This window comes from Stylophora pistillata, chromosome 1 (assembly GCF_964205215.1).
Source record: "Stylophora pistillata chromosome 1, jaStyPist1.2, whole genome shotgun sequence".
In the NCBI taxonomy this organism is placed as follows: Eukaryota; Metazoa; Cnidaria; class Anthozoa; order Scleractinia; family Pocilloporidae; genus Stylophora; species Stylophora pistillata.
In genome coordinates, this window is record NC_142519.1 from 6229292 (window position 1) to 6249840 (window position 20549).

A 20549-nucleotide genomic window follows, 5' to 3' on the forward strand; every position below is an offset into this window, starting at 1 on the left:
CGATGAAGGTCACTCACAATAGCCGCTATCTTAGAGAAAATTTAATTGGTTACCAGTTCATGTACTGTTTCTTATCTCAAGGGTGATTGGTCCACATATCAAACCAAAACATCAAATACGAAGGGTAGCTTATCGCAAGCGAAAGCGAAGTACCTGTGAGGAAAGTGGCCGGCTGATCAGAAGTTTTGTTTTTATTTTAAAACTAAAACTTGACATAATCGTGTCGTAAGGTAACATGGCTGAAGCCAGGGCGGCTGTTACAAGGCCAGATGTCCATCTACACGCCGAAGGGACAAGCAAATCAGAAGCCGAAGTTGAACTGCTGAAAAGTACTTTCCTGTCTCTCAAGAGATGTGCCTTCAGAACTCGGTAAGCTCAGGCGCGAGGTTTTACAATGCCTTGATTGTTTTACATTTAGCATTTTAAGACATAATTACTGTTGGTTTTTCGAAATTAAGGTCAATTTCTCCCAGAATCTACGGTCTAATTTTTGAAAAGTTTTTATTTCCACCTATCTTTCGCACTCTCCCAAGAGTTTTGTTCACGGTAGTTTATATCACAACCAACAGTGATGTTGAAAGCAGATAATGATTTCATTACAACCGGAAAACCTTTGATCTAGATATCTTCGAGAGAAGCCAAGGTTTTTCAAAACAAGGACCTCGCTTTCCTTCAGTTTACGGCGGTCTTAAGATGGAGCTTAATTTTTTCGCACATCCCGAGTTGCTGAAAGCTACTTAATTGGTGTTAAAGGATCGTACGCCGGGCACGTACAATATCATCTGTTTAGTTTGTGCTTTGACATTCAAAAAGTAATCGCCGCACGCTTTGTTAGAGATTTAACAGAGACATAAATTACTTGTAGTGTTGTCGAAATTGAAGTTTTGTAGATTATATTTCAAAAATTAATATTCTGTTGGTGACGATTATCCCATCCATATTTAAATGCGCCGGCAGAGCTTGACTTTGAAAGAGTTTTGATTTCCTTTCGCACGTGTACTTTTTTTGCCAGAGGTCGAATTTCAGCAGAGTTTTTACATGACAGGTATTAAGTGTCTCTTACTATTGTTTAGACTCACCAAAGCGTCTTTTTTTAGCATATCAAATTTTTTGCGTACTTGGAAGATGTTTTGAAATGGACTTTGAACCTTGCAACTTTGGCATACCTTCTCCCTTCAGATTGAACTGGCAAACAAAATAAACTTAAAAAAATAGACTAAAGGAATATTTAATAAGTTTAGATTTAATTGAAAGTGGTATTTGGATGTTCGAGTTTCGTGGAAAATAAATTACAGTTAAATGAAGTCATTCAATCAAATTGGAAATTACATATTGGCAGTCTTTAATTTATTTCATTAAATTTTCAATTGAATGTGTGAGGGAATTAACGCGTAGCTTGGAACATAATTATGGCCAAGGGAATTGCAGAAGTATTCTCCCAAGTCATGAAAACGGCAGATACTTTAATTTTGAAAAATGATCACATCATGTGTCTTGATGATGTGATAGTACAATGTATTTAGGCACCTGCAGAGTTAGGTCTGAATTGGCACTGAAGTATTTATCAATTGGTATTTATAAATACCTCCTCTACACCCAAGGTTTTTGCAGAAATTCAGCGATTTGTGTGTGATGCCCATTATCCTGTTATGCTTTGAGCCAACCTCTTGGGGAGGTTGTGGAAATTCTCTTTGTTGTATTCCATCAGTAACTACGTCTCTTTAATCACATATAAGATAACTAACAGCAAACGAATTCAATCAACATCCCTCGCTCCTTGCTCCACGTGTCATTCCCCCCTCAGGTCATGTGACCGACACAACACTCTTGAACCTTTTTTAAGCCATTTGATACCTAGCCTTGTAACCTAGCTGTGTTATGATTTGCATTAGCCTGCAAACAAGCTCCCTGTAGGAAATATCTTGGTCTATCTGTAGTTACACAGGTTTGGATAGACAGTCTATACATGAAGATTTGTGCAGTTGGCAAAGACAGTGTGGTAAATTGATGAGTTTCAATAAAAGCTGATTACAATTGCCTATGATTCTTCATAAGGTTTCTTGATCACCATAATGTGGTTAGATCATTATTCATAAGATTTGGGTGGCTTCTTTTGTGGTTACAGCCACTTACTGAGCTATAGCTTGCTACATCTCAGCCAAAAAAAAAAGATATTGAAACCCTAATGTGAGTTGTGAACTATTTACTCCTTTGGGATCATCTTCTCCCTATTGTAAGCATGACAGGTTGAGAGAAATTTCAAACCAGTCAAGCAATCCTCATACCAGTTAAATTTTCAAGAATTCCAAGTGATTTTAGGAAGTAGTAAGACATAGTACAGGGTTAACTGGATACCGTCTAAAAAGGAGAACATGATTACAGCTTTGCCAGCTCAGCTAGCAAAAGCTTATTGTTTTTAGCTTCAGGACCTATTATGATTACTGCTATACTCTTTTCCAAAAGCCAGATTTTATTTTATTTTATTCAGCTTTGCCAAGCGGCAGAGACACCGCAACAGCTTGCGCTGATTATTGCAGGCCCAATAAACCCACCCATCCCACCCCAGGGGAGGACATCCATCGCACAGTAATCTCGTGTGTGGGAAATTAACGTCTCCTACCCCCAACCCTGCAGGAGATGGGACCTCCATTTATTCGTCCCTATCCGAGAAGACTAGAATATCTAACCATTTCTTGATGTTATAGAAAGGCAGCAAATTCTTCTCAATTATTTTAAGACCCTGAGTGTTGGTCTGGCCGGGGCTCGAACCCTCGACCTCCCGCACAACAGTCCAGCGCTCTATCCATTGAGCTAACTGAGAGGCAGTTTTGATATGTTGAACTCACTTTTTCTTGAACAGGGATGGACTTGAGTAAATGTTTATCAAATCTCTGTTATTTCACCATGGATATATTAAACTCTTGTTGTCTCTAACAGTTCTCCATTGTGTTCAGTAGTTTTGTTGAGAACAGAATACTTCCTTAAAATGAATAAAACTGGGAAGATTCATATATGCTTGAGAAAGCAGTACATATTTGAAAATCAGTACAAAATCATGAAATGTGTTACAATCCAATCAAAATTTAATTTCAATTGTGATGGCAGCTTGTGTGGTCGGTGGAATACTGTGTTCTTGCTAGTTCATAACCATGCATTCATATCGTACCTTCCCCTCCTTTGGTAGTGCAATCAATAACCTTGAAAGTTCTCGGTATGTTAATTTGAAGTTAATTGTTATCTAGAAATTGATGGTAGAAATGTACAACTTGGATCTAAACGTCAGAACTCTGTCTTTGTATAAAAAAATTTATGTTTAGATACAACTTCTTGCTTAATGTGCATAACTCCAGCCACATCAATCCTTAAATTAGATCCTGGACATGAATCCCAATGTCTTTTAACTGCAAATAATACTTATGGAAAAACTGTAATAACACAAGAGAAAACAAGAGATAAGGATAAGAAAACTAAATCGTTTACAATAGAAATCTACATATTAACGATCACTATGAATATTTAAGTACTTGAACTACAGGTTCCCAGAGGATGTACATGCTGCAATGTAATGCATCTTATTATAACAAAAACTGCATACTTTGACTCTGTTCTTGTCAGTTACTATTACTTTACATGCAAATCATATTTATGTGTAAATTTTTTTTCAGTCGCCAGATAGCAAATGGATTATGGCCAACAACCTGGTCCAACTTACTTGGTGCTGTTGTGGTCATTGCTGCCCTACTTTATGCCACTGATTTCTACAAGCTGTCATCTCTCCAACCATTTACAGCAGTCATTTGGAAAGTGACTTATCTACTCAATCTGGATGAGAAATATCCATACAACCTCAGGCTTTTGTTCATTTCAGTACTGGCTGGAGTGGTTTTTTTTATTATCCTTCTCTATATACGACAGTATATGTTGAGGATGCTTTTGGCTTACAGAGGATGGATGTGTAAGTACTTAACTTTCCCTGCGTTTTAATGCTTTAACTCCCAGAAGTGGTTAATTGACGTGCAACTTCTCTAGCAGGCATAATGTCTATATATTATCAGCAAACAGGTAATGAGAATGTTACACTAATCATTGGGAAGGTTTTATCTTGATCTAACACAAATTAATTCTTGTCACTTGTTTACAAGGAAATGTAAAGGAGCTACAGCTACATGTAGATGCGAAAATAAACAATCAGATCTTTGGAGTTTACTTTTAAGTGTCAATGATAGTAAGTCAGCCAATTGAAAATAAGAGTATTTGGTGTTTTGATTGATTTTAAAGAATTGCAAAATAGAATGTAAAACTATAGTGGAACCCTGTAGCTAAGAGTTCCAATGGGTTAAAAAAAACTGGCCATATTACTTTGGCAGGATAAAATTTCTTAATTGTTTCACAAGTTGCTTTTTGATTAGTAGATGACAGAGATTAATGAAATTGACATCCCACAGTAGTTTGGTCTCCTGAATTTAGCACTAGCAGTGTATTAAACACACAAGACATACGTCAGTATAATACTTGCACATCATGTTTTGGTAATTACTATATTAATCATTCTAGGCTCAATCATCATAAAAACTCTTTTTCCATAGTTGGTGCTAAAATTTGGACAGCATTCCCAAAAGCTATCGGAAACTACCAAAGCACATGTTCAAAAAGAAAATTCAAGCATTAATACTATTTGAAACTCTAGAAACTCTAGATAGTAATGTTATGCTGACACCAGCACTCTTATTATTTTCTGAAATAAAAAAGGCATCTATAGTTACAATTCAATCATAAATTATAATATTTTTCTTCACTTTTTATCACTTTTTTTTTCCTCTTTTGACAAATAATGTATTCAAAAGCGACTTTTTTAATGCCTTCAATTAGTAATTCGTGTTTGTTTGTCCTTAACATTGCCCGCCTAGATTAGCTCACTATTTGCAGGCAGTGTTTATTGTAAGTAATTGTTTTGGAAGACCTAATAAACTTGTAATTAAAATGATGAAATTGAAAAGGATTATACTTTTTGGGATTTTAAAATGTGGCGGCTGGTCGTATTAATGTATGACTGTATAAGGTTTTTTTACAAGAAAAAATATAGCCGATGTCCCGAGCCATAAAAAGGTGGCTGTAATATCAAGGTGATTGTATTAATGAGGTGGCCAAATGTATGTCAGCTCCATTAACTCCGTCAATCCAAAACATTTTGATTACATAAATTGTTGTCATTATTATTTCAATTGAAGATGAGAACCCAAGATCACAGAGCAAGCTGACTCTATTGTGGGGTGCAATGGTAAAGCTTTGTGCTGGTCATTATCCAAAGCTGTACAGTTATCAAAACAGCCTTCCAAGAATGCCTGTACCAAATCTGAATGAAACTTGTAAAGGGTTGTTGCGTTCTGTGAAGCCAATCTTAAGTGAGGAAGAGTACAAAAAGATGGAAACTCTTGCTAAGGTTAGCATTCAATGCCTACATGCTTGTATGTGGTCAGTAATTGATATGAAAGGTACAGCTATATTTAATACAGATTTGATAGAAATCAGTTATTTTTAATTGGTTCAAAGTGGTCATATTGTACATTATTTCTTTGACATATGTTTCGTCAGGTTACATTCTAACTACTACTGTAGCTCTTTCAGAGCAATAGTCAATGTGGAAGAAAAAAAGTTTACCCCTTGCTCTGAATCAAGTATTTTGAGTTTAAGTGCTGAGTAACATTTTCTCTTATTATACAGCCAGTAGTGCATGTGGGCAATATAAAGTGAATCCTGTGTTCTGACTGGCTATAGGGGAATCCTTGTTTTCAATATTTGCCTCATTAGCATAAGCAAGTCAGTTTCTGATAAATTAAGCTAAAAATAAATCAGTTCTGAATATCGAAAGGTCAAAGTACAATTAACTCGGCCAATGAACACTAGCGTGATGCATTAAATACTTTTTGTGCAACACGGGTTTAAAAACTCAAAATTTTACATAGAATGTAAAATTTCACCATGTACTAAGGTTTTCTAGCTCTTTAGCTGCCTGAAGTCAATTTGTATCTAACATGCTTCCTTCTTTACGCAAAGCCGTATGCAAATGAGCAAAAATGTAAACAATGACGTCAGCATGAATCCGCCTATTCAGAGCTGGCAAGATGAGCCCATCTTGCTTGTTCAGGCACCAGACAGCAATTTTCGGTTGGCTGCATGTTGAAATAAATCCAAAATAAAACTGGTTTGTGGTTAACTTCCATCAGTGATTGGTTGTGAAAAATGGGCCATTCTCTCGACAGATTGATACAAAAGTTAAACCAATGCTAACTTGGTCTCTTAGATTTTCCTGCAATTCAAGAGATTTGCAAATGGCCTTATGTGATATTTTGTTCACTCGCATGGCTGTTTTGATAGCTATAGTTTATAACATACAATCAAGATAAGATTAAAGATTTAAAATGGACTTTGTTTTTTTCAACACAACTATTCTGTGTGGAATTGTTGTGTACCCCTCTTTTAACTGGCATTCCTTTTCATTTTGTTTAGCTAGCATTGGAGTGTTCTAGAAACAGCCTAAGTATTTGGTATTTCAGGAGGCAGGTTAAGCGCTTATTATGAGATGTGAAAGTATCTTTTAATCTTGTAAAGATTGGTTAGAATCAGTGAAGTATTTACTTGAAAATCAATGGACTTGATAATTTTGAAAGGACAATAAAATTACATATGATTCACGATCCTAGCAGTAGAGAGCACTATTTATGCAATAGCGAAAATCAGACCTGAAAAAAATCAGGCCTGTACGGGATTCGAACCACTGACCTCTGCGATACTAGTGTAGCGCTCTACCAATTGAGCTAACAAGCCAACTGGGAGCAGGCCGTTAAGTTGATTCGTAATAAACCCATGATGATAAATCAGATACAATGAATAATTATATAAAGTTCATATATTTTGAACTGCGGTATTAGATACGTATGATGCACGATCCTCGCAGGAGAGAGTGCTATTTATGCAATAGCGAAATTCAGACCTGAAAAAAATCAGACCTGTACCACAGTTCAAAATATATGAACTTCATATATTCATTGTATCTGATTTATCATCACGGGTTTATTACGAATCAACTTAACGGCCTGCTCCCAGTTAGCTTGTTAGCTCAATTGGTAGAGCGCTGCACTAGTATCGCAGAGGTCAATGGTTCGAATCCTGTACAGGCCTGGTTTTTTTCAGGTCTGATTTTCACTATTGCATTAACAGCGCTCTCTACTGCAAGGATCGTGCATCATACGTATCTTATACCGCAGTTCAAAATATATGTACTTCATATATTCATTGTATCTGACAATAAAAATGTTGTTTTTTTTAGGATTTTGAAAAGAACCTTGGTCCCAAGCTCCAGTTTATTTTAAAGTTGAAATCATGGTGGGCACCAAATTATCACACAGATTGGTGGGAAAAATATGTGTACTGCATGGGCCGTTCTCCTTTGCCTATCAACAGTAACTACTATTGTTTAGATCAGCACTGGCACCCAACGTATGTTCAAGCATCAAGGTAAGTATTAATTGTCTTTTGTCCATCTCAAGAAAATTGTCTAAATCAAGATTGTACTTGCCCTTTAGGAAAACTTTCATATTACTTTCCTGTCCTGTTAAGCCATTGAGTCAAGCTATTAACTAATCCACCTTTATCAAAGATTTGTTTTTGCATTTTGCATAATTATGTACACTTAGAGTTGGATGACAAAAAAATTTGAGGTGGACCAAATTTACTTCAAATTTGTATTTGATAAATTTGAAACTTTGTAAACCTGACAATGTATCTGAGAAGTACATGTATGCAATACAAACCTTGTTACACTGTATGTGTTTAACTACAGAGCTGCAACCATGAGCTACCTCATTCTGAAGTATTATCAGGAGATTGAAACTGAGCATCTTGAACCTCTGTTGATCAGAAAAACCATTCCTATCTGTATGTCACAGTATGAGAGAACATTCAAGACAACCAGGTAAATACACAATGAAAAGCTGTTTCCCTTTACACTTTAATCTTGGTATTTATATTCTCCATACTGTTCTCTATACATTTCCTTTGGTACTGACAGGGAGAATTTGTTTATTGATCAAAGCTTCTTTGGTCAGTGATCATTAGATACTGGTCACTCTTAGGTGTAAAGGGTTAATATAATGGAACTCAATGAAAGAAATGATTCTTGCAGTTGAGCTGCAATCAAAGTGATTGCTGAAAAGATCGAAGTCTGAAAAAATTGAGGCTAACTGACATGATGATGATGGAACTGAAGACTGCCAACCCTTTCAGTTGACATACAATGTAAATAGAAAGGGCCTCATGTTAAATGGTTATCATGATCTCAAATCAGCTTTAAGTCCAGTTGAAAGAAGTTAACTTGAAGTTGTGAAAAATGATTAATAAGTTGTTTCTAATTGTCTGTAATTTCAGAATTCCAAAAGAGGATGTGGATGAAATTGTTCATTTTGAACATGATGAACATGAGGTTTGCAAAGAAACTTATGTATTTCTAAATGTATTAGATTTTAATGGGTTATTTCTTTCTTTACCTGTTTGTAGAGAATTTGTTGTCCCATCGGGGTTTAAAGAATTTAAGATTAAGAGCCATTGTTCTGATCATCTTACAGCACATAGCTGTCTTTTGTGGCGGGAATTGCTACATGTTGCCTGTTACTGACAAAGGTAAATTCATTTCGGTGCTGGATTTGGAAAGCCAGTTTGAGTGGATTGTTGCTGATGCTAAACATTCTGATGGTAAGTGTGCATCATAACTTATTGTTTATAGCTTAGGGTTAATCCTACGAGAAATATAGTCCCAGCAGAATCCTGTAGAGTAAAACAATACAGTACACAATTTCCATGTCTTTGTAAAGATACATGTAAGTTCTTTGGGAAATTGACATTAAGCTGGAGAAAAGAATTTAAGAAATTGGGCAGAGAATTCTCTGATGTCTAGTGAACTTTCCTCATATTTATATTATTCATGTTTGATTTCTTTCTAAATCTTATTAAAATGATTTAATTACTTTCACTGTATTTATTTTGTTTTTGTTTTATTTTTATATACAATACTAGCGGCCATGTAAAAAATTGTTAACACTTGCATAGCTGAAACTGGCAGATTGTAATTAATTTTATAAAAATGTAGTAGACCTAATTGAAAAAGGTTCTCCCAGAAAAGGTACAAATCAAAGACATTGTTTGGATCACTGAAGGTTATTTTTGCACAAAGTAAATTGATGCTTTTTTGCACTAAATTTAGTTACCAAAGACCAGCCTGATGGTAGTGTACCAGCACTGACAGCTCTGCCAAGAACAGAGTGGGCCAAAATCAGAAAAGAATACTTTTCTGAGAGTCTAAATCGATCAACCCTGGAGGCTATAGAAGAGGCTATGTTTGTGGTAAGATGACAAAGATTGATATTTATTTATTAACTAACAGTATCAACAGAAACAATAAATTATAGTGAGCTACTTTTAGAAAGCTTAATGCATTGATAAGCAATCTTCCTTGATATGTTTACATCATGTATGCATATTTTTGAATTAGTTATTATTGAGTACTCTTCAGCTAACTTATCTACACCTAATTTCACAGTCTGATCAAAGCTAAACAATTAGTAATGACAATTAGTGATGACAATTAGTGGTACTTGATAAAAACATGATAGCAAAAGTGTCAATGTATCTGCTCTACATTTTCTTTGATCTTAGCATTGAGAATGTGGTGTTAATCAACCCCTTCAGGGCTTGACACTAACTTTTCAACTTACTAGTCAAGTGGCTAGGGACACCTTAGATGTTTTTAGATGTTACAACAATTTCAGTCTGTTTACTAGCCAAACTGGCTAGTGGAAATTGAAAACCACTAGCCAAAACTGAATTTCTACTAGTCTGTGGCTAGTGGGCTACTGTTAGTGTCATTCGCCCTGCCCTTTACACCACAACATAAGAAGTATCTATGTTACTTTACCATGTCAAATTTCTCAATACATTTCCTTTGGCACTTAATTACCACCATACTATGTAAGCTCTCATAGGTTAAGGTGCGAGTGTACCTTTGCTTTGCCACTTTGCAAGACAACTAGACTTAAAACAGTTTTTTTATTGCTTCGGCCAGAATAGTCAACAGCCACAAATAATGTACAATTTCCCCCTTACGACGAACCGTGTATTTTTTAATAATAAGATGAAATACATGTACATAGTAATTTTTATTTTATATCTGTGAATACACAATTCAGTTCATGTTGCGAAGTACCTACCAATAAAGTATCTATCTATCTATCTATCTAACTAGGAGAATTTGTTTCCTTTATTCTCATGATCTTAACCAGTTTTAACTCCCAGAAGTGATTAACCTGTAACTTCTCCCTTTAATATCCAATTACATGATCCAGCAAACAGGTAATGAGAGTACTCAAACCTATCAGGTAGAAGTTAATTGTTACCTTGATTGAACACCAAATTCTCCAAACCAATTTACAGGGAAATGTGTAGTACCAGTTTTGTCCTTTATGACGCGAGAGAGCAAGATAGGGAGTCTGAGTCCAGTAAGCTTCTTTGAACACAAACTTTAATTACTGGAGAGGCAGGTTACCTTTAGAGCTATCGATATAACAACAACATGACGACTAACTTATCTCAATGTTCACTCGTGTAACTCGAGAACTAGATTGGAATGTACCAAGCGATTACATAACCAGTCCAGAAGGTTGCATAACATTCAAGAGTTACATAACCTTTAAGTGTTACATAAGAAAGATCAGCTGATCGACATTCAAGAACGGTCTCGTCGAAGAAAAGCAAATGTTGATTTCCTGAAGGTTTTATATATCATAACATCTTTCCCTTTTTCTTTTTTTTTTTTAAACTATAACTCAATGTCAAACTTTTTAGGTGGCTTGATCAATCGTCCATGTCGTGTTCTTATCTCAGTTGTAGTAGCTTCTTGAGGTGGTCTCGCACTCAGCTCTGTTGTTTGAGGTGTTGGGGGTAGTTGAGATCTAGGAGGGGACGTTCCTACTTGAGAACTTGCTGGAGGGGAATGTTTCTGTTCCTGCAGATTCTCTGGAACAGTCAGGTCATCTTCGTCCATTTTGAAGGGGGTTTCTTGAAGTGGTTCCGTGGTAGAACGCAACTGCTTGCGATTGCGCCTGTAGAATCTACCATTGACTTCAACTTTGTAACTACGAGGTGCGACTCTAGAAGAAACAACTGCTTTTGACCACTTTGTTTCTCCAGGCATTTTCATGCGCACTAGGTCACCTGATTTGAGATCTGAGAGTTGTTTAGCATGCTGGTCGAAATGTTTAGCTTGCTTGACACGATCCCTTTTGAGAAGATCACTAACTGTTTGGTCAGTCTTGAGTAACGACTCTGAGAAGGGTAGAAGTGTCTTTGTTCGGCGACCAAAAAGTCGTTGGCAGGGAGACATACCTGTCGCAGCAGTGGGGGTGTTATGGTGATCCAATAAACCAAGATATGGATCGGATTGGGACAGAAGAGCTTTCTTCATTAAAGTCTTGCAGGTTTTGACTGCACTTTCGGCCATCCCATTAGCTTGTGGATAGTGTGGTGACGTAGTGACGTGAGTGAACTTCCACGTTGCTGCAAATCTTCGGAACTCTGAGGATGTATACTGAGGACCATTGTCAGAAACTACGTAGTCGGGCACCCCATGTCGCGAAAAATGCATCTTCAGCTTGTGAATGACTGTCTGGGACGAAGTGTCGGGAAGATGATCCAGCTCAATAAAGTTGCTGTAATAATCAACTAATACAAGGTAGTTTCGGTTCTCGAAGGTAAACAAATCTGTTCCAACTCGTTGCCATGGCCTGTCAGGAACCGGGTGAGGCTGAAGAGGTTCGCTGGCTTGTTCAGGTCTCACACTTTGGCATATGGAGCATTTATCAATACGATTCTTGAGTTGTGCAGACATTCCCGGCCAGAAGAAAACCTCTCTGGCCCTTCGAAGGCATGCTTGGAGTCCCTGGTGAGACTTGTGTGTTTCTTCTATCATATCACGGCGAAGGCTCTCTGGGACAACGATCTTCGTTCCTTTAAAAACTAGGCCATTTTGGAGCGTCATTTCATCTCGGTATTTGAAGAAAGGCTGTGCGCTTGTAGGTACCATGGACGTTTTTGTAGGCCAGCCAGCGCGTATAACTTGTGACAACGCCTGTAAAGATTCATCCCTTGCCGTTTCCACTTGAAACTTGGCAAGTGTCGACTCTGATATCGACAAGTCTTCAACAAAGTTGACAGTTTCTAGATCTTTATAGCAGGATGAGGTGCTAGCATTTGGTATCTTTGACTGCCTAGGTAGAACGCGAGAGAGTGCGTCAGCAATATACATCTCTTTGCCTGGCTTGTAAGTGAGATTCAAGTCAAATCTTTGAAGACGAAGCATCATACGCTGTAATCTCTTAGAAGCTGTATTGATTGGCTTCTTCTGTATAGCAATCAGAGGCTTGTGATCTGTTTCGACTGTGACGTGCTTGCCATAAATGTAATGTTCGAAGTGCTCACAAGAGAACAGAACAGCTAGGAGCTCCTTCTCAATTTGAGCGTAATTTTGCTCTGTCGACGTCAGTGCTCTGTTAGCGTAGTGAACTGGCTGTCCTTCCTGAAGTAGAGTTGCACCAATGCCATACTGTGAGGCATCGCACTGTATAGTGACATTCTTGCTCACGTCGAAGTACTGTAGGACTGGGGCTTTAGTGATGAGCTCTTTAATCTCCTTGAAAGCTTTATCTTGAGGGTGTTGCCAATACCATTCTATTTCCTTCTTTTCCAACTGTCTTAAAGGCTGTGATGCTGTAGACAGATGTTGGCAGAATTTCGCCAGATACTGCACCATTCCTAAAAACGTTTTGAGTTCTGCGAGATTGGTGGGCACTGGGTAGTCCACTATAGCCTGTACCTTTGACGGGTCAGGTTTTAGACCTTCCGCTGTAAGGAGGTGTCCTATGAAAGGAACTTGTGACTGTCGAAGTTTCAACTTCTCGCTGTTGAGAGTGAGGTTTCTTTCTCTTGCGCGATTGAGGAAAGCCTTGAGATTCTGATCGTGGTTGGCAATTGCAGCTTCATTAGAGTCTCCAAAACCGCAAACTAGGAAATCATCGGCGATGACTTCAACACCTGTGAGTCCTTCTACTAGCTCGTGCATTCGTTGTTGCCATACTTCCGGGGCTGAGTTTATTCCGAATGGCATTCTGAGCCATCGATAGCGACCAAAAGGTGTGTTCATGGTTGTCAAGTAACTACTCCTTTCGTCAAGTTGTACTTGCCAGAATCCACATTTGGCATCTAACACGCTAAAGACTTTAGCACCACTAAGGCGAGTTGCTACTTCCTCGATAGTTGGAAGTGGATAATGCGAGCGTTGCACTGCGCGGTTGAGATCTCGAGGATCCAGACATACTCGTATTTTCCCGTTAGATTTCTTCACTATAACAAGGCTAGAGACCCATGATGTCGGCTCAATTACCTTGGCGAGGATACCACTCTTCACCATGTTATCCAGCTCTAACTTGAGGGTATCTCGAAGTGGGACTGGTACTTTACGAGGCGGATGTACAACCGGGCGGAAACCTTCGTCCACTTGAATGGAGTAGGTTCCTTCCAGGCATCCAATCCCAGTGAAGATATCGGTAAATTCATAGAGGATAGGATCACTTCTAACATTTGACGAGACGTCAATTCTTTCGTCGTGAGTCGCGTTTACGTCAGCATCCAGGATTTTGACCAGGTTCATCTTTTCACACGTCGTTCGACAGAGGAGTGGTGTCAAATCTTGCTTCACAATGTGATAAAGAACTCCATATTTTCTTCCTTTCCGTTCAGTAAGTAGGCGGATTTGACCAAGTGGCCAGACTACAGTCTTGTTGTGCATGATGAGCCTTGTAAACGACTGTTCAAGGTTTTTACACTGTTTGTCTCCTGTAGCTTGGATGTAGGCACTTTTGGGGAGGATGTTACATGAAGCACCTGTATCAATCTGAAGTTGTACTTCGGCATTATTATTAAGGCACGCTGTCACATAAGCTGATGTGGGGGAGGGTTTATGGCTGTAGATTTCACAATCTTGTACGTGATTGACAGAGCGAGTGTCGCATTTTTTCGCAAAGTGTCCTTCTTTGCCACATTTGGAGCATTTCTTGCCAACAGCCGGGCAAGCTGACTTTTTCATTTCGTGAACAGTACCACAAAACTTGCATTCTCGAGTGTATACATTGTTGGGGTTACCAGAACTTTTCCCTCTTGGCTTCCACGGAGGAGTCCGCTTCTTACCTGGGGCGTGTTTATGCGGTGTTGTATCCTCAGACTGGGTCTTTGACGGTTTCGTTTTCTTGGCCTTTACCCTATTCACATTAGCTTCCTCAGTTGTCATGTCTAATGCGCGTATATCAGTTAACTCTTGTGTTCGCAAAATATCCAAGGCGTTATCCAAAGTGAGATCTTTTTTCTCTAAAAGTTTCTTACGTGATCGATCATTCTTGACTCCAAGGATGAGGCGGTCTCTTATCAAGCTGTCTCTTAGGGTCATGAACCCACAGTGTTCAGAAAGGCGCATCAGTGCTGTGCAATATTGATCGACACTTTCTCCTGGTTCTTGCTCTCTCTTGTTGAAGAGATATCGTTCATACGTCTGATTTCGTTGCGGCAGACAACGAGATTCAAATTTAGCCAGGACGTCATCAATATTGTCAGCGCTTTCGTCTTCAGCGAAGGTAAAGGTGTCAAACAATTGGACTCCTTCTCTTCCAACGATGTTAAGAAAATGAGCAACACGGACTGGGCCGTCCTTTTGACTGATTCCAGCCGCTCGTTCATAGATTTGCCATGCTCTCTTAAAGTGTAACCAGTTATCGCCTCTACGTGACCTGTCTTCGAGATTAAGAGGTTCTGGAGGTTTGGCTAGCGGTACTGTGGTAGTATAGATCGGTGCAGCAGCCGATGAACCAGAAGATTGCTGACTACCAGAGGTCGAGGCCATGACCAAAATAAAATAGACTTCCACTAACAACAACAAAGCTCGTGGATGTTACTCACCTCCTGACACCAAGTTTTGTCCTTTATGACGCGAGAGAGCAAGATAGGGAGTCTGAGTCCAGTAAGCTTCTTTGAACACAAACTTTAATTACTGGAGAGGCAGGTTACCTTTAGAGCTATCGATATAACAACAACATGACGACTAACTTATCTCAATGTTCACTCGTGTAACTCGAGAACTAGATTGGAATGTACCAAGCGATTACATAACCAGTCCAGAAGGTTGCATAACATTCGAGAGTTACATAACCTTTAAGTGTTACATAAGAAAGATCAGCTGATCGACATTCAAGAACGGTCTCGTCGAAGAAAAGCAAATGTTGATTTCCTGAAGGTTTTATATATCATAACAGTACCTAGAGGGAAGAATTCATAATCAGATCTTGAGAGTTCAAGTGTTAATGAATGATTCATCAGTTTTACTGTAAGAAGAAAATAGATGCTGGTCACTAATATGGGTCTTAAAAAAATAAATTGAATTGTGTTGCCTGTTCATATTTTCTTTTTTTCTCATCACTTAGCTTAACAGTGTATTGTTACTAGTATTAAATATCAGTTATTAGTCTTTGCAGTAAGTAAGATACATGCAGGCTTATATAGCTGCAGCTTTCATCACCACTTTGGTGTCTTTACATTGCAGGTAATTCTGGATGAGAATTCCTTCACTGATTTGAGTGAACGCGCTAAGTATCTACTGCATGGTGATGGGCGAAGCTTTTGGTTTGATAAAAGTTTCTGTCTGATGGTGTTTTCAGATGGTAGATGTGGAATCAATGCTGAACATGCCTGGGCTGATGCACCTGTCATTGGGCACATGTTGGAGTATGCCCTTACCTTTGAGTAGGTTTGATCAGTGCTTCACTAGCTGTTAAAATGCATTTTTCTTTCAAAGATAAGCATTAAATTTATTTGGTCAGCAGTTCTGAAATACCAAACTGTGTGTCAAAATGGTTTTTGCAATGGAAAAGAGGCATGAGCTGTATGAAACAAGATTAAAAATGAGATGAAAAAATAAAGTGTATCTTTTTTCTACTAAAAAATCCCTTTCACATACTCAAGAAGAATTCTTTAGATCTCTTTGCTTTCTGTATTGATCTCTGTCATATTTTGTGACAAGTTATTCTTTTTGTTTTATAATTGCCCAGTTACCAATCAACTAGAGAGAAAGCATCAAACTGAAGAGATCCATATCAGTTATAGGTGCTGGTTCGGTAAAACAAATTTAGCACTCTGTAGCGGTATCATGTGATAGTTATAAATCAAGCTTAAAGAGGAAGGGAATGACTGTGTTTTGTTGACTATTTGGCCCTTGTAACAGGTACATTTATAGAACATACAATGACAAGGGTAAATGCACTCCTATTGGTGGTGCTCACAGAAGTGCCAGCCTGAGGACACACAACCTTCAAAAGCCTTCCAGGTTATACTGGGATATAACTCCTAAACTTGCACACATCATTGAAGATGCTGTCAAGTTTGCACAAAAGGTATGAGTTTTGCCTTGCGTTTGACAGTAATTTTATTATTAAATAAAAATTGCCAATTAAGGAGGACAGAAAACTTATTTGTCCTTAACAAAGACCCTTGAATCTCTCCAGGATTTCCTTAACACTTTTGTTTATAAAGGAACCCTTCCTTATGACGCATCCTTAACTTTTTAACTCTCAAGATGTGATTGTTAATTATCCCCTCTAGCTGCTACACATTTACTTGTAAATTAGTTATGAGAACATGGTGTTAGATGTATGTATGTATTGTATTTACGAACATTATTTTTTACAGGGTAGCCCAGTTTAGCAGATAGCTAGTTTAAATGGAGCCCTGTGAACACCCACCCCCACCCATCCCACCCCAGGGGAGGACATCCACCACACAGTAATCTTGTGTGTGGGAAATTAACGTCTCCTACCCCTAACCCTGCATGAGATGGGGCCTACAGTTCATTATTTGTCCTTATCCGAGAAGACTAGAATATATCCATTTCTTGATATTATAGAAAGGTAGCAAATTCTCCTCAGTTATTTTAAGACCATGAGTATTGGTCTGGCCAGGGCTCGAATCCTCTACCTCCCGCACAACACACTCTGGCGCTCTAACCAATTGAGCTAACCGGGGGTCGGTTTTTTTTAAATTTTTTTTTATGGATATCATAAGGAGAAGTTACATGTTAATCACTTGTGGGTGTAAAAAGATTAATCCACCATAAGCTTTCACTCCTGATAATAGCTCTTCATATCTCTCCTTTCCCTCAACTTTAAAAATTGAGTTAAGCATAAGTGTTCACTGAAAGGTGTAAACCAGAGGTTTTTTGTTATTTTCTATTATAAGTACTTCATTGTTTTCCAGAATAATGAAGACATTCAGCATAAAGTCATAGTTCATGATGCATTTGGAAAAGGCTTCATCAAGAGTGTAAAGGTAAACCTGTTAGTGTAGCGTTCATGCATGAGGTATAGATAATTAGTATATACACACTCAGTGATCTTGGCGTTTCAAGAAATCTGATTGGTTCGCTATCTTGGGCTAATCAACAATGTACACCTCCGAGCGAGTGGATAATGTGAAAAACAAAATAGTGGGCGTAAACTTGCATTTCGCTAAAGTTTCAGAAGCAGAAATTGCCTTTAAATGGCTTCCTTTTCATTTTGTTGAGATCACTTCGTGTGTATATATACTAAAACAATTATTTTGGGAATGTTTACCGAGCCGCTTCGCAGCTTGGTAAATATTTAGCCACTTTTCACCTCGATTTCAAAGAATAATTGTTAAGTGGACCAAGCTTTTTTCACATATGGCAAAGGTCGACTTAAGAAACTCTGAAGGTTTAGTGCCAAACCCCTGTGGTATTTAGATCTTGTTAGTAATTCTCATCACTTTCTGTCTAAAGATTCATACAGTGTCAGTTTGGAGAATTTGGTATTGGATTGCCTAATAATCCCTTCAATGAAATTTTCCTGTATTCTCATCACTTGGCTGCTTGATTTTGTATTGGTGTTGTTGAGAAGAAATTTTTTCTTGGTCTCTTGTGGAAAATCAGTTTTTATTAATAGATGTCTTTTCAATAGTAATTAATACCTTTTCCTTTTCCTTATTCATTCTATTCAATGCATGTTAATTGCTGCACGTCTGTATGCACAATAATTCTTAATAAAGACCTTTATTATTATATTATTATTATTTAAAGGCTTAACTGGAAATAATTATTTTGTCTGAAGTACCAGTAAAAGTTTTTTCCCAGCCTTGACTCTGACTTATGTGGGAGCTCTGAGTCAAATTGAAGAGGAATCAATTTATAGAGTTTTACCTTTTCTTTTTTAATCCTTAATTTTTGCAGATAAGTCCTGATGCATTTATCCAGTTGGCTTTACAACTTGCCTATTACAGAGATTCAAATGGAAGACATCCACTCACATACGAGTCCTCCATGACACGCCTCTACCTCCAAGGAAGGACAGAAACTGTGCGCAGTTTAACAATTGAAGCTAAAGATTTTGTTCTTGCCATGTTAGATGACACAGTCCCTCCTGAAGAAAAATATAAATTACTTCACAAAGCTGCAGATCTTCATGCCAAGCAGTATAAGGACTGTATGAATGGAAAAGGCATTGATAGACATCTTTTTGCACTCTTTGTTGTGTGCAGAGGTCAAGGCTATGTAAGTACAGGAATATGTTTATTATTATTATTATTATTATTACATCAGAGTTCTTGGGTTGTGTTCTCAAGGGATAAATCTGAAAGAATGTAGGTTGCATATCAAGAACCTGGACTGTCATTGTTTCAGTTCAGTTTCATTTTAAAACTCAGAAAATCAAGAGCAGAATTATTTATGGAATTGAGTTGTACTCCAAGAAGCAAACAAATCAAATGTTAGAAAAGCAAACTGCAAACAACAATAGTAGCTATTTTGTGGTTTTAAGGTGTTCTTGTGTTTGGTCAGTATACACAATTTTACTTGTCAGAATCAAATCAAAGTCTTAACAGTTTTTTCCAGGACACAGTAATTAGCATCTACCTCTAACACTTCCCTTAATTATTTTTTTTATGTACGTGTCAGAGAGATTGTCTTGTCAGGAGTAGAGCATAGGTCAATTTTCTTTGGAATGTTATGGAACTAGTCACACAATGTTAACAGCTATTAAATGTATTCCTAGGAGAGTGAGTTCTTGAAGAGTGCATTAACCCTTCCATGGACACTGTCTACCAGCCAGCAGCCTCAACAACAAATGGCGGGTACCCACTTTAGTGTCACAGAGCCAGAACTTACACATTTGGTAAGATTGTACACTCATGCATTACATTACTCATGTTAGTGGAAGTAAGAGTAAGATGTTATTAGAACTTCATAACCTCGAAGATCCAGACTGAGTGGCCTCTGACTCTGCATTAGCTGACCACTTAGCTCTCAATAGAAAATTGCACATTTTTTCAGGAAACCAGTTTTAGAATACAAGTAAACACTCCTTTCAACTCAGTCTGTTTCATAGGCAAGAAAAAATGTGCTTATATTTTCACTAAAAAATAAAGACTTGGCAGTGAGAAAAAGGAGTAGAAAATAGTATGAACTTCAACTCAAAATGAAGAGAATCTCAATGTATAATATGTTGTAAAGGCTGATAGTTTCTAAAGAAACTGTTTGGGGCTGCATCGGTGGAGGTAACAAAATAATTTGGATATATCTACAAAGTTGAAATAGTAAATTGGCCACCGTAGTGATTACAAAAGCTGATGTTTCAAGTGTTAGCCCTTCATCGGAGTGAAATTCGCTCCTATGAAGGGCTAACGCTTGAAACGTCAGCTTTTGTAATCGTTACGGTGGCCAATTTACCATTTCAACTTTATATAATATGTTGTGTCCACAGATTTCCCCAGGAGGTGGTTTTGGTCCAGTTGCTGATGATGGTTATGGTGTTTCCTACATGGTTCCTGATGATCACAGGATTTTCTTTCACATTTCCTCTAAGATATCCTCTAAAGAGTCAAACTCAGACCGATTTGTCAAACTTTTGTTTGAAAGCCTGTCAGACATAAAAACACTTCATGATACTGTCAGAGCTAAAAAGGCTAAATAACCAATCAAGCCTTGATATTTTAACTAAGACTAAAAGTAGAGCTGCTATTGGCATGGTCAGAAATTAGCAGAACAACTTTAGAATGCAGGTTGTGGTGTATCATGAAATATTTGCAATGTATTTGATTTTCCCCACAACGTTGTGTTGGTACTGTAAAATATTGTTCAATTTTGAGATCAACTCAAGAAAATGATTTTGAACAGGATTTTGAACCAATCTTTCCCTTCAAAATGAAGCATTGTCAAAATGCAAGGCAGCCACTTTCAAATTTAGCACACCTGAGATATGATGTGATCCTTGACCAATCAGAGCTTGAGCATCTCTACATTCACCTGAGCAATTATACCAATTAGTAATATTTATTTTTGTCAACAATAATTGTGCTAAATATTTCTTGGAAATTAGAAATCATTACCACTGTAAATC

The 20549-nt window shown here is 37.7% G+C and overlaps 1 protein-coding gene across 1 annotated transcript; it reads left to right on the forward strand.

Annotated features, from left to right (window-relative positions):
- The first annotated feature begins 98 nt into the window (after positions 1-98).
- On the forward strand, positions 99-20328 carry LOC111334607 (carnitine O-palmitoyltransferase 1, liver isoform). The gene is made up of 14 exons (XM_022940398.2): positions 99-369; positions 3666-3955; positions 5229-5440; positions 7328-7515; positions 7841-7972; positions 8425-8479; positions 8622-8748; positions 9257-9396; positions 15692-15891; positions 16370-16538; positions 17398-17469; positions 18386-18706; positions 19206-19325; positions 19914-20328. Exons 1-14 carry the CDS (start codon positions 236-238, stop codon positions 20121-20123), a joined length of 2370 nt encoding a protein of 789 aa, XP_022796133.2. The 5' UTR covers positions 99-235; the 3' UTR covers positions 20124-20328.
- Positions 20329-20549: the final 221 nt, after the last annotated feature.

Coding starts and splice junctions, on each gene's coding strand:
- LOC111334607 (XM_022940398.2), top strand. CDS start 236: ATGGCTGAAGCCAGGGCGGCTGTTACAAGGCCAGATGTCCATCTACAC. Junction 9,397..15,691: donor TAGAAGAGGCTATGTTTGTG/GTAAGATGACAA, acceptor TTTACATTGCAG/GTAATTCTGGATGAGAATTC. Junction 17,470..18,385: donor GCTTCATCAAGAGTGTAAAG/GTAAACCTGTTA, acceptor TAATTTTTGCAG/ATAAGTCCTGATGCATTTAT.